Below are 12,911 nucleotides of genomic sequence, written 5' to 3' on the forward strand. Positions count from 1 at the left end.
GCCATGTTTGTTCTGACACAAATGGACCACTGGCCACTGGAATTGACGGTGGCAGGATACTGTTCCAGACAGATGTTGTTGTAAAATATTGTAAAAGCGTGAGGTTTTAGCAGACCAGGGGAGATTCAGATACTACAGTCATGATAAAATGTAAATGTAAAAGTGTTCGTGTGGTCTTAAAGGTGTACTGAGTAACTTCTAAGGTGGAGGGTCGGCTACTGGCTTGTCTCCGTAGAGATGTTATTTCTTTGCCTGGAATGTTCCACAGTAGAGCATTAAACTTATCTGCCTTGCGTGTATTCAATTAAGAGGATTTTATAGCTCAACAATACCTTGAAAATGACTGAATGAATTGAACAATGTGCAGGCTTGTTTCTCTGCCCAGGAACTTTTCTCCATTGTAATGACCAAATTTATTTCCATACTGTATAACATATAATATTCAAGGCAAAGCACTTACATCTCCATGGAGACAAGCAAGTGACAGACCCTCCACCAGAATAGTTACACAATGCACCTTTAAAATTGTTCTGATATAGATGATGTCCATTCTAAAACTTTTCACGAAAGGTCCTATTTTCTCCTGTTAATGTGATTTTTTTTTTTTGACAACCCTAATAGCAGCCATCCCAAACAGCACAAACAAGCAAAGTATAATTACCATTTAAAGTCATGTTGTGATTAGACTCCCAAACTGGCAAGAAACACCAACTCTCCAGTCCAACTGCACTCCCAAAGCCAGATGTGTGATCTAAAACACCCTGCCTGCTAACACCTGTACCACAACTGCAGCCAAAGCCAGTTTTCTCTCTCAAAATTAGCCGCTTCACAATCCAAATGTCGAGGAGGGAAAACAGCTGGGGACTATCCAGACAGAACAAAGTCACAGGACAAGCACAAGAGACCTCAATGGAGCCAGCGATGTCTAACCAATGGGTGTTTGCTCCACCGAGAGTAAAAAAAGTAGCAGGAGTAAGTGGTAAGGACATGTCAAACAAGTCAATGAAGTCATGTAGTGAATTAATCCAGGCCGGGCTGACTGGGCCTGTCGACACTGTGGGCTAAAATGGACTGTAGCACTTGGTTGTGTACGGCGAAGTGTCCTGGCAGGGTCCGAGCAGCTACAGTCATTAGCTTGTCACTTACAATCTGTCTGGGCTAATGTGCTCCTTACTGCCGCTTTCCCTTTAGTTTTACTCAGCGCCCACAGCGTTGAACGGATGTTGTATTTTTTTTTTTTTTAGCGCTCAATGGCTAATTTCACAGACACTGGTTAAAATATTGCGCTGATATAGTAAAGGGCCAATCCTTTTATGCAGATCGTATTTGGAGTATGTGCTCATAACTCAGTGAAGCTTCTCTCACTGTCTCGCCAAGGCAGTGTTGGGTTTGTGAGGTTTGAGGGGAATGTTGAAATGTTGTAATGTTGTTCTCCCTTTATAAAAACACTGTGATTTAGTAGAAATTCTGTATTCTCTGGCGGTGCCATTCTATAACGCTCTATTCTGATGTGGGAAGTACTGATCAGCCAAAAACCCCTCCAGACCAGTATTCTCTAAATCATTTCAAGGCAGGAAAACACTCCAATGTTGTTACTAATATGCTACTAATACATTTTCTTTTGCTGTAATGTATAATTGACAATATTAACCCACCAAACATAACTAGTATATAGGCTAAAAAACACCAGCTGCAATAAATAAATAGCAGAATGAAACACTAAAGTACTTAGTTAGTATCTATAATGAGTCATAGAAATTCTAAATTCTAATTTCTGTGGCTCAAATTGTCAAAAAATAACAACAAAGTTCTCAAAAGTGCAAAGAAACTGTACAGACAATAAATGCTGAGTTTCAAAATATACTGTTCCGAATTTCATATATTGAATCATAAGTTGATATAACAATTAACATGACAGGCCTGCAAGTGTATTCACTAATAGGAATGGGATAATAAACATTATGCTGCCAGTTTGCGCAACATATCCATAGTGTTCTCTTGTAGATCATTAATGTTTTCACTTATACAAGTACATTTCCATAATTGGCCTAGTATTATTCCGGTATTGCTAACTCAGTAATAATGCATATAGAAGCCATTTGGGTATTTTTCCATGATATTTCTAAATGTATAGTTATAATTAAGTTTGGTCATGACCATTGTGACCCAACAGCAATTCACACTTATGAAGTAGCAGCTTCTTCACATTTTTAGTAAGGAAGAATTTTACATCAACATTTTAAGTAAACAGCTTTTGTTACTGTAATGTTTCATCTAATGCAACTGAGCTGACCTTCATCTGTTCAACTCACTTTTTACAACATTATTATAGTATTAATCAGAAAAAGTGCTGCAGTTCAAGGTTTAGTACTACACCAGATATAGGAACACATCACATTCCCTCTTAAAGGTTGTATGGAGGATTTTTTTTTTTAGTTTAAAATTGTCATTGAAAGTTTAAAATACCATTACAGAGACGCAGCAGCCTTTTAATTATGATGACCGAAAAAAAAAGAAAGTATGAAAATCTATCAACTGTGGACGTAGTGAGGAAAGATAAACATCAGCCAATAGAAAACGAGGCTCCCTCTTTTTCTATTGGCTGTTAGGTTGTCAGTCAAACTCCCTACATTTTTAGTGTAACTGACTCGTCGGCGCTCGGGGATTATGTGGTTTATGCAGTGGTTCTTTGAGGCTTTTTCAAACTGTAGCTTCCTTGCAATTTGCACAAAGTTTGTTGCGATAGGCAGGTCACTTCAACAGTAATTCTGAACATGCACTGGATGTAAACAAATGTGATTTCTAGAGTAAAGAGGCGGGAGGAGATGTTTCTACTGAAACATGCACAACATTTGAAAAAGGACTGTCACTGTATTTCGCTTCCCTTAAAAAATCCTCTATACAACCTTTAAGAATGTGTGTAAGACAGACAAATAAGGCATTTGGGCACAGCTGGATGTGTGATCAATAAACCACAAGAGAGAGCTAAGATGTTGAAATATATGCTTGAATAATTGCTTCTAATAATCCACCCACTGTGAATATTGGCATTTATAGCCTAGATACAGAAAAAAAACCAAGACAAATACAAATGTATATATTGTACAATACGGTAAAATCAGATTAGATGCAGCCCAGCTAGGCCAATTAGCCTTACTTACAAGTTATACATTAATGTCTTAATATACCATGAATAATAAGAAATCTCTTTTTCAAGGGCAACCTGGGCCAAAACGAAACAGCCGCAGCCAACCTGAAAAAATGTACACACACACACACACACACACACACTATGTAAATTATGAATGTCCTTACATAACTTTCAATTTGTAAATGATCAATCTTTTTCCATCATCCTTTTCTATCCTTCTTTTAATACTCAAACCTAGTCAAATGTCATTGCTCAAACAGAGCATCGAAACAGAGCTCAAGCAGAGAATCCACAGCAGCAGTGATTTTTTTTTTTCTTTTTGCTGTGCTCTCTTAAAAACAGGTAAGCTAAACATAGTCATTAAATCCTCCTCTGCGTTTACGCCAGCAGCCCTGTCATGTCCTGCTGAATAAAGCAGCTGAGTCACATATAAGCTGCCTCCATCACAGGTGACGTGTGTAGAGCTGTGCCTGTGGTCTGTATGGACAAGACGACACAGACAAATAAGAATAATCTGCTTTTTAAATAGAATAATTGATTAAATTAAAATGTATTGTCAAAATGAACACTGACAGTAAGATTATTTATCATTTAGTAAATCTGTGAACTTGTGTACATGTTGTTCCTGCAGACAACTCCACACAGGTTTCCGTTCATTTGAAGTAGATGGCTTCTATAGTAAACATGAGTACAACATACAAACACAGGTGGCACTCACATAACATAATTGTGCAGTATTTTTGAGTACATGGCTCTGTTAATAAGTTGGCTAGGAGCTATTTCCAATGTTCCTGTTCTGTTTAACAATTATAATGGCAATCAACAGTCTGTGCTCTGTAGACTTGAAGCAAAAGTGCTTTAGTATGATTTAATCCAGTGTTCTTGAGTGAGTGCAGTGGTGTTCCTGCACTGATTTTTCCCCGGGCGAGACCCCCTCCTTCTGCTTATGAGCCAATGCATTGCCTGCTGCTATATCCTCACTATTTGCACCATTTCAATGTTTAGATATTCAGTGCTTAAACTTAGGTGTAATTAATTCAGCTGTGCCTTAGCAATCTGACTGTAGACTGTATATATAAATGGACATAGCTAAACCACTAGCAGTTGTGTTTAAATACGAAGTGAACATAGGGGCACTTTTGACTTCAGTGATTCCAATTCCAGTTGACGTTACATTGAAAAATTGTCACCTTTCTCTGTAATTGCTGCTCTGAGCCTCATCATTTTGATGTTAAAATGTTAATATTAACCCACTTAACCCACTACATGATCCTGGTGTTTTTACTTCACTATTTTGTCTGTAAATAAATTCCTATTCCTATTATGGAACTCAGCTCCAAGTTCACTCCTGTAACCGCCGGCATTATGAGCTTCATTTGACTGGAGCTAAAGGCTATGGGTAACATCACACTCCCTTAGTCCACTTCTTTATACAGTCTATGAATCTGACCTGTGTTTATTATAAGTGTGGATATAGGAGACAATGAGAATCACCCAAGGGGTAGCTGGGTTAACTCCTTCAGCACCTTCCTTCAAAAAGAAATAGAAACAACTCTGAAATTAGTATTTTCAAGAAACGATGAAAGACCCAAACACGTACTCCATCTTAGATAAACACTGAGTGGATAAATGTGCCTTTTGCCGAGGCATCTAAAAGCAGTTTAGTTCCATCCACAATTTCATCAATACACCTCATTCAGGCTCTCCAACCCCCCACACACTTAGAGCTAATACAACTTTGGCCCTATTCAGGATTCTGCAGCCTCTCTTTATCCCATGTCCTTGAGACAACCCAGGCAGCACGTCCTAATCGATGGCTCACCCAGTACAATGCCAAGTTGGCCGGAGTCTTGGCTAGTGCCCATTGGAGCGTTCCAGAGCAGTGCCTCATGGGAGATGGACACAGCCTGGGGTAATGAAAGACAAGAGCGCTGCCTGCCAGACACTCAGGGAGAAGGGACTGAGGAGGACACCCGCAGCAGACTAGTCCACGGACAACTTTGACGGACCTGCCACTCCAACACTACTGATGTATGTGGGTTTGATTCATTTCAGTGGGGCAAGTGTCAAATACAGCTGAAGTCTTACTGTTGCGTTGATGCTGGTACACATTTTCAAGAGGTGAGTAGAGTAGCAAGGAAATAAAAAATACCCATCTAATCCAAGTCCAGTCCAAGAAATTACTCTTGATAAGAATATCGTAAGGGTAAATGTCCTTCAAACTCATTTACAAATTGGAAGGACGAAAATAACATTAAATGCTAAATCCGATATTTTCAAATGAGACAAAGTTGAAAAAGGAATAACTAAATCATATCATAATAACATAAAAGCTGTATTATTGATAACATAAAGTTTCTGTCACTTAAAGACCTACTCAATAAGAAGAGTAACTACCTTTACGCAAGTAAGAGAACTGTTAGACTGTAAATTATATTACTCAATTACAGGAGTAGATAAAAGTAAATAAAAGCAAATTGATTAAATGAACTGCCCACCTCTGCGATTTTCAGTGATATCCAATTCTATCTAATCACAATCCAACCATATGTCTTTCTACTACATTAAAGGGTCCATATTACACCATTTTCTGATCTGTTACTATGTTTTTTCCTCAACACAAACATACCTAAAGCTGTGTTTTATTTCATTCAAAGGTGTTTAACACACAAGCCCTCTGGTTGTCTTTGTGTTAGCCGACTAGCCTTTGCACAATGTAAACAACTTATCAATTTAAAAAGCACCTTGCCTATACTTGTCCCTTAATACCTCCTGATGCAGAAGCCAGACAGATGCCCTAAAAATGCCTGATGTTTTGTGTGTGGGCGGATGTCTCTGTTGGGCTGGGGGCGTGTGAGGTGAAGCCGGGAACAGGCTCAACAGACTGTGGGTAAAAAGTCTAATTGGTATTCAGACGTGTCACAGGCGAAGGCAGCAGGCTCTAACCTCTGGTCTCCTCCACACCACAGGTCCACCTCACCTCTTAATTAGTGCATGAATATTGTAATTGGAGTGAGATGAGCTAAAAGGGGAGAGAAAAGCGAGAAGAGAACGAGCAGGAGAAATATTAAAAGGCGTGTTTCCTGTCTTAGTTTCGGCATTGTGCTTTGTAAATCCAGCTTCAATATGTGTTAACCCGTCTTATTATGCAGTAGAATTATTACATAGAAACAAATGAAAACACAAATCAATTAGTTGACAGAAATGCAAAAGAGCCCACTTTGGACATCCCAGTTTTGGTAGTGTTACTTAAAATAATGTATGTATGTATGTATCGAGAATATCTGCAGGTCACTATGCTTTAAACCAGCATCTGCTATTGTCATGAAACAGAAGGAGAGTTGATTAATGGAGGTAATTTGAGCTCTGAAATGATCATAACAAGTCTAGTGAAGATGTATGGACAATATAAAGACAAAAGAGCTTCATAGATTAAGACATATTGACTGCAGGATTACTCATGCGCGAGTGGAGAAAAACACAACCTCGGGTATGTTTTTGATGTGAAAAGATTTCTGACATGGTTAGAAGCTCAGAAAAGGCTTATTTTACTAGATTAGTGCACTTTTGGATCGGACGCCTAAAGTGAAAATCTATTCTTAAGGGCAGCTTTGACTCTTAAGTCCCTAAATCTGAACACAGCACTGTTATTTATGCAGTCCATGTGTAGCACCATCATCACATTATAAGGTGTGTGTAAACAGCTGCAAACAGACAGCCCTCTCTCAGTCCGTGTTGTGGCACATGCCGTTTTGTGTGTGTGTGCCTGTGTGTGCATGTGTGTGGGGTTCTCTGCGCAGCTGCAGGTGGGTGAGCTCCCAGGTGTGTCCCAGTTTTAGTGGGACGATCAGAGGCAGGTGGGACCGGGCTGGCTCTGTCCTGCAGATTAATGAGCTGTCCCCTGCTCTCTTCAGTGGCTGCTATGGGGCCAGGCCTGCACCCAGCACACTCACAATACATGGGCTCCTCTCCAGAGCTCTGTGAATACAAAAGCATTGTGGAGTACTATGCAGTGGTATGTGTGTTTGGAGTGATATGTGGATAGTGTATTTTAGTGAAGTGTGAACTTGCTTCACCTCCAACAACATGGCTCGCAGCAGTAGTCATAGCCATTAAATATGTCCACTGTGATACCAACATAAATATATTAAATACTACTATCTTAGGAACACCAGTAGCCATAAGAACAGCATATATGATAGGGTTATAAATAAGGCAATGGTTGTGGTTCAGGTTAGGATTAGGAAATAGATAAAGGTGCATTATGTAACTTTTCTGGTGGAGAGCCCATCAAATTAGATGTTATCACTTTGTCTGGAATGTTCCACAGTGTGGTATTAAACTATTCTATCTTCAGACCAAGACTACGTTTACACTGAAACATATCACAGAATCACCGTATCACCATATCTGAAACTTTCTACATCCAGACACGTCATTTCTGTGTCCGCAAGCCTTCCCTATCCACACAGCTTTGAGCATATTTGTTTATGTTTTACAGAAACTAACCTTAAAACCGCATGGTTAATTTGCATAAACTAAGCGCTCAAAAAACAGCTCACTATTATGTGCTGATGAGGTTCAGCTTCTGTCGGACTAAAGGACACGACTTGGTGGATTATATATGTGTTCTTTCTGTGCACAGGGGTGTTAATGGTGAGTCTGTTCTGTGCTTCTATCACATTGGAGATGGTTCATGTTAAACTTTTCAGAGATTATACGTCTGCAGGTCATACACATAGACCGCATAGACGTTTATGTGAATGGACATATATTCTAGCCTCTTAGCGTTTTGGTGGTGAATAAGCCTACTTTGTGGTGCATAGACCTACATCAGCGTATCACTCAATTCACTCAAAAATTTATGGGAGCTGGTGGCACCGGATTGTTCTGTCTCTGGAACCGTTTTCAATCGGATTAGTGTGGACGAACACTGCATCTGCAATGAAAACAACTCGAATACGTACTATGTGTGGATGGGGCCCAAGTTACAGGTCAGATCTGGAGAAAACACTGCTCACTGCTCAATTAGGGATGGGCATGGTTAATCGATTAATCCATAATTGATCATTAAGAATTTCATCGATTAATTTTAATCGACAAAGCGAATGCAGGTTGCTGTGTGTAGCGTGAGCAAACGGGTCTGTACATGTGTCTCTGCACTCAGAAGGAGCAAGACACAAACAGACAGTCAGTCTGTAACGTACCGAAGTGCAAATGTGTATTTAACGATGAGTTGTACAAGAAATTCCACACTTTCCGTTCCGGTCGGGACAAGTGTGAGTCCATGTGCACAGTGTACAAAGCAGCACATATGTTTCGGTGTCCAGTGGGAAAAAGTTTTACCAGGTGAGAGTCGCTCAATGTGGATGACGAGTCCCCACCTCCCTCCCCCCGTACGGTGTCCTGGTTTTGACAAACACAAATCTGGTCACACTAACCTGTATTCACCTGAGTCATGTCTTTTAATCCAACAGAAGTTGAACCACATCAGCGACACAAGAGCTGTAGTTTTATCTTCACTTAGTTTATGCAAATTAGCGATGCGGTTTTAAGTTTTGTTTCTGTGAGAGTTGCGCAAAACTGAATTAAACACATTATAATAAACGGGCTGATGTGGCTCTAGAGTGGTTACGGTTTATTTGTCATAAAGTTGAATTTATTTATGCAGATTAGTAGTGCAGATAGTAATAATAATGATGATCATTTTAATATAAAAACGTTAATGATTAATCAATAATCGATCGATTAAGAAAATTTCATCGAATGCCCATCCCTAGTCGGAATGCTTGCTTTTTTAAGTATTTGTAAGCAATAACACCACCTGTAGTTTAATAAATGTAAGGTAGAGCTGTTTAATGTCATACTGTGGGACATTTGAGGCAAAGCAATGACATATAAATAGAAACAAGCAGGTAATGGACCCCCAATCAAAAAGTTACATGATGCATCTTTAAAATTAGACTTTGGTTAAAGTTAAAAAAAGGGTTAGATAGTCGGGCAATCTAGTCAGTCTAGCACTAACCTCGAATTACACTACAGTGAATTAAATAAAGTGTGTCCTATGTAAAAAGGTCAGACTTGTCTTTATAGGCAGCACTGTCAGTTAAATGTGGTTAAATCTGGGTTTAGTCCTCATTTCTATGAATACTTTAAACACACCTTGGATCTGGTCATTTTAAAACTTTGCACTTGGAAATAAAAAGAAATCAGGTGTTAATTGGTTTGAGAATTTCAGAAATTCAACAGTGTATGTGTTAATTATTTGGGGCAGGATGTGAAACATAGCTCAACAAAAAAAAAGCAACTAATTAACAACACTTTGTACAAGAAATCAGACATTTTTTCCCCCTATTTCTCTGTACCCTGCAGCCAGATGGAATACTTGCGTGTTTATTCTGAATGTAGGCTGGCCAACTTGCAGCGTGCCATAAAACATTACTGCCCACAGTCACCTGAAGGAGGTGGGAATCAACAAATGCTGACCCTGCATGACCTCGCTTATTAGCTGAATGTACAATCTGGAAAATACTCACACATATGCACTGTGTGGGATGGCAGCCAGCCCACATGCACTCTTACAAACAGCACCGTAAATAGAGGTGGGAAGAATACATATATTTTGTACTTATAGGAAAGAGTGTAGTTATTTCAAAATAACAGTCCAATATAAATAAAAAGTAGTTATAACTATTACAAAAAAAAAAATAAAAATAGACCAATAATATAACTAAATTATATGAAACCAAAAACTACACAACGAAAATGGTAACTTCATAACAAATGCAGTTTTTATATACTTAGTAAAGCAAGAAAACATCTTTCAGGATTAAAATAAATAAATAGGATTAAAATAAATAAATAAATAAAAAAAGTTATAAAGAATGATTTAAGCTAATTAAGTAAATATCCTAACTCTAACAATTTAATTAAGTAGTTACTAAGCTTGAATTATTGTGAAGAAATGTTTTTTTTTAAAATTATGTTATATTAAGTCTTTGTCCATGTTATGTTTAGACTAATAAAGGTTTAGTTATTAATGTGGAATGTGGAAAAGAATAAGTGAGGGATAAAATAATAAAAAAAACATTAAAATTTTACATTATTATTATGTAATAATACTCCAGATAGAATTTACCTGCTCTGAATACAACCAGAGAGGCCAGGAGGTTGGCACTCAACGAGACTATTTGATATGCCCTGCATCACATATTCACAATTTCAAATTAAAATGATGCACCATGTGTGTTGTCATTAAAATAATAAACACTTGTTATTGAGCATGGATTGTCAAGCTTTAGTTGATTAGTGGAGAGGCTTATTTGTGGACTAATTAATTTGCTGGCTCTTGAGAAAACTGTTGGAACAAATTGACTGTGGGAACAAAAAAAAAGAAGACATCTTTTTATAACTCACAACAAAAATATCCAGTTCATTAATTACATTTTATTTTCTGGTATTAGGGTGAATATGAAAGAATGCCAATATCAATATCATGAAACTAAGTCTGAGGACTAAACATATTAAATTAACTGAAATAAGTCAAGTCAGTAATCAGAAATCACAGATGAGCAAAGATAGAAAAATTAGGGATGTTAAATCGTCAGGTGTGTTTCTATGGTTTTCTCTCAATGTTTTGCTTGTCAATGTCCAGATTACAGACACATTCAAAAAAAGATGAAGAAAATGTACCAAAAATGCATCTTTAACCAATCAGTTTTAAACAGATACTATTTGAAGTTTGAAGGTTTACAGTTTTCTTCATCTTGGGATTAAGTGTCTGCCACATATGTATAAAACCTGTCTGAAGTAATTACATAAGCAATGTGATATTGAAAACCATTACAGGACATGTTCTAAAATGGTTCAAGTGCCACATTGCAAATTGTACTTTCAGTAAATAATTGTAATCTTTAAAACCAAAAGCATTTCTGCTGCTACTTTTCATTCTAATGGTTGGAAAATTGTATTAAGTAAGTATTAAGTATTGTTTTTAATCAATAAATCTCAATTCCTCGATATTTCCTTGTTGTTTGTGCCCAGCCGCCAAGATACTGACCTCTCTGTCCAGGCCGGCTGCGACTGTGACAATGTCTCCCGTCTCACTGTTGATGGTGAACATGTTTGGGATGGGGCTGTGGGGGCTCTGGGACAGGATGCGGTAGCGGACCATGCCGTTGGCTGTGGTGGAGTCGTCAGCATCAGTGGCTGTGACCTGCATCACAGAGGAGCCTGGGGGAGGAGCACAGAGGGGTAATTAGCATGCTAGTTTAGTTTAGTTTAATTATCAGAAGTAGCTTTGTAAATGACTTAAAAACATGTAGTTAGTTATGAAAGGTCTTGAGGTCAGGACTGCAATAGACTCAAACTTCTCTGCAAATATCTGGTTTATGTTCTTTATTTATTTATTTTTTCCCCCACACTTGACTTTTTCTGGGGTTGTTAGTTTTCTGTTGTCATGAGAATAAGGCATGCTTTGTGATCACAACCGTTAATAATTTGACCATTTATGAGAACAAAATCAATATATTGTAATCACACAGGATCGAGGCCGCCCCTTTATAGACCACACAGCAGCTGTTTGGTATAAACCACAGTCCTCATAATGTCACACTTGAGACTTGGGTTCAAACCAAACCAGAAAGTCCAAAAGTTCAGACCTAAAACACCCAAAATACTTTTATGGTCTTCCACTCAAACAATTCAAACAGTTTGAACAAAGCTTCTTCTAATGACCTTTTTCTTTCAATCACAAACTACAGTGACATGTCTTTGTTTTAATGTTTAAAACTTTACTTTCAAAGTTCTAAATTCTGAGATGGCCTCAGACTTTTCAGATATCTTTTCTGCTGTACGGAGGAACAAATTTCAGAGTTTTTCTGGTCACACAGTCCATTTGGTAATGAGCTGTCCTGTGCCATTTCCAGCAGCCATTATTTCAGCCTTCAGTGCGCAGTGGATGCCCTTAATGCTCCTGTGCGCTCTCCTATTTGTCTTAAAATCACAGATAAACAGTGGCCTTTAAGGCAGACAGCTCAAAGGTTCAGAGAGAGCAGAAGGGCCATACACTCACATACACATCTGGGCTTTGAATCAAGAGGTTTTAGTAGAATATGTGTAGTGTGACTGTGGTTCACTACAATAAAAAAAAAAATAATAATTACTTTTCTTATTTAAAATACAACAAGCAATAATAGGGTAACAATAATAATAATAATAATAATAAAACATTCAAACTATCCATTGTATTTAGTTTACAGTGACTTAGTACGCATCCAAAATGTTAATAGTTTCAGTATTTGCAGAAGGAGTAGCCTTAAAGGTACACTCTGCTAAATGGTCACATTTTTCTATAGCACTTTTCCACCTTCAAGGCACTCAAAGAGCTTTACAACAAGGAACCACTCACCCATTCACACCCATTCACACACCAGTGTACGCAGACACTGTGGGCAAGGTGGATTAAGTGTCTTGCACAAGGACACAACGACAGCATTCATCTGTGGGAGCTGGAATCACATCAGCCAACCTGTGGGTCAGTGGATCTGACCGCTCAACCTGTGATGTTTATGTCGAGAACTGGATTTGAACCACCAACCTTCAGATCTGTGGGCAAATGCTCTGCTTGGAACATGAAACAGATCTACCGTACATTTATTCAATTACAGGTGGTTTCATTGCTCAAAATACCTGGGAAAACAGGCATTTTGACTTTGAGAGGGGTTGCCACTCCACAGAGCTGACCTGTAACTTGGCCTGG

The 12,911-nt window shown here is 38.3% G+C and overlaps 1 protein-coding gene across 1 annotated transcript in view; it reads right to left on the reverse strand.

The window, feature by feature from the left end:
- The window catches only part of LOC110171178 (cadherin-4-like), a 345,743-nt gene that overhangs the window by 31,998 nt on the left and 300,834 nt on the right, over positions 1–12,911 (reverse strand). Inside the window, 1 exon segment of the mRNA XM_020936869.2 lies at positions 11,211–11,383. Coding sequence (XP_020792528.2) covers positions 11,211–11,383 — 173 coding nt within the window.

This window comes from Boleophthalmus pectinirostris, unplaced genomic scaffold (assembly GCF_026225935.1).
Source record: "Boleophthalmus pectinirostris isolate CB_2022bp ecotype Guang Dong unplaced genomic scaffold, ASM2622593v1 HiC_scaffold_3, whole genome shotgun sequence".
In the NCBI taxonomy this organism is placed as follows: domain Eukaryota; kingdom Metazoa; phylum Chordata; class Actinopteri; order Gobiiformes; family Gobiidae; genus Boleophthalmus; species Boleophthalmus pectinirostris.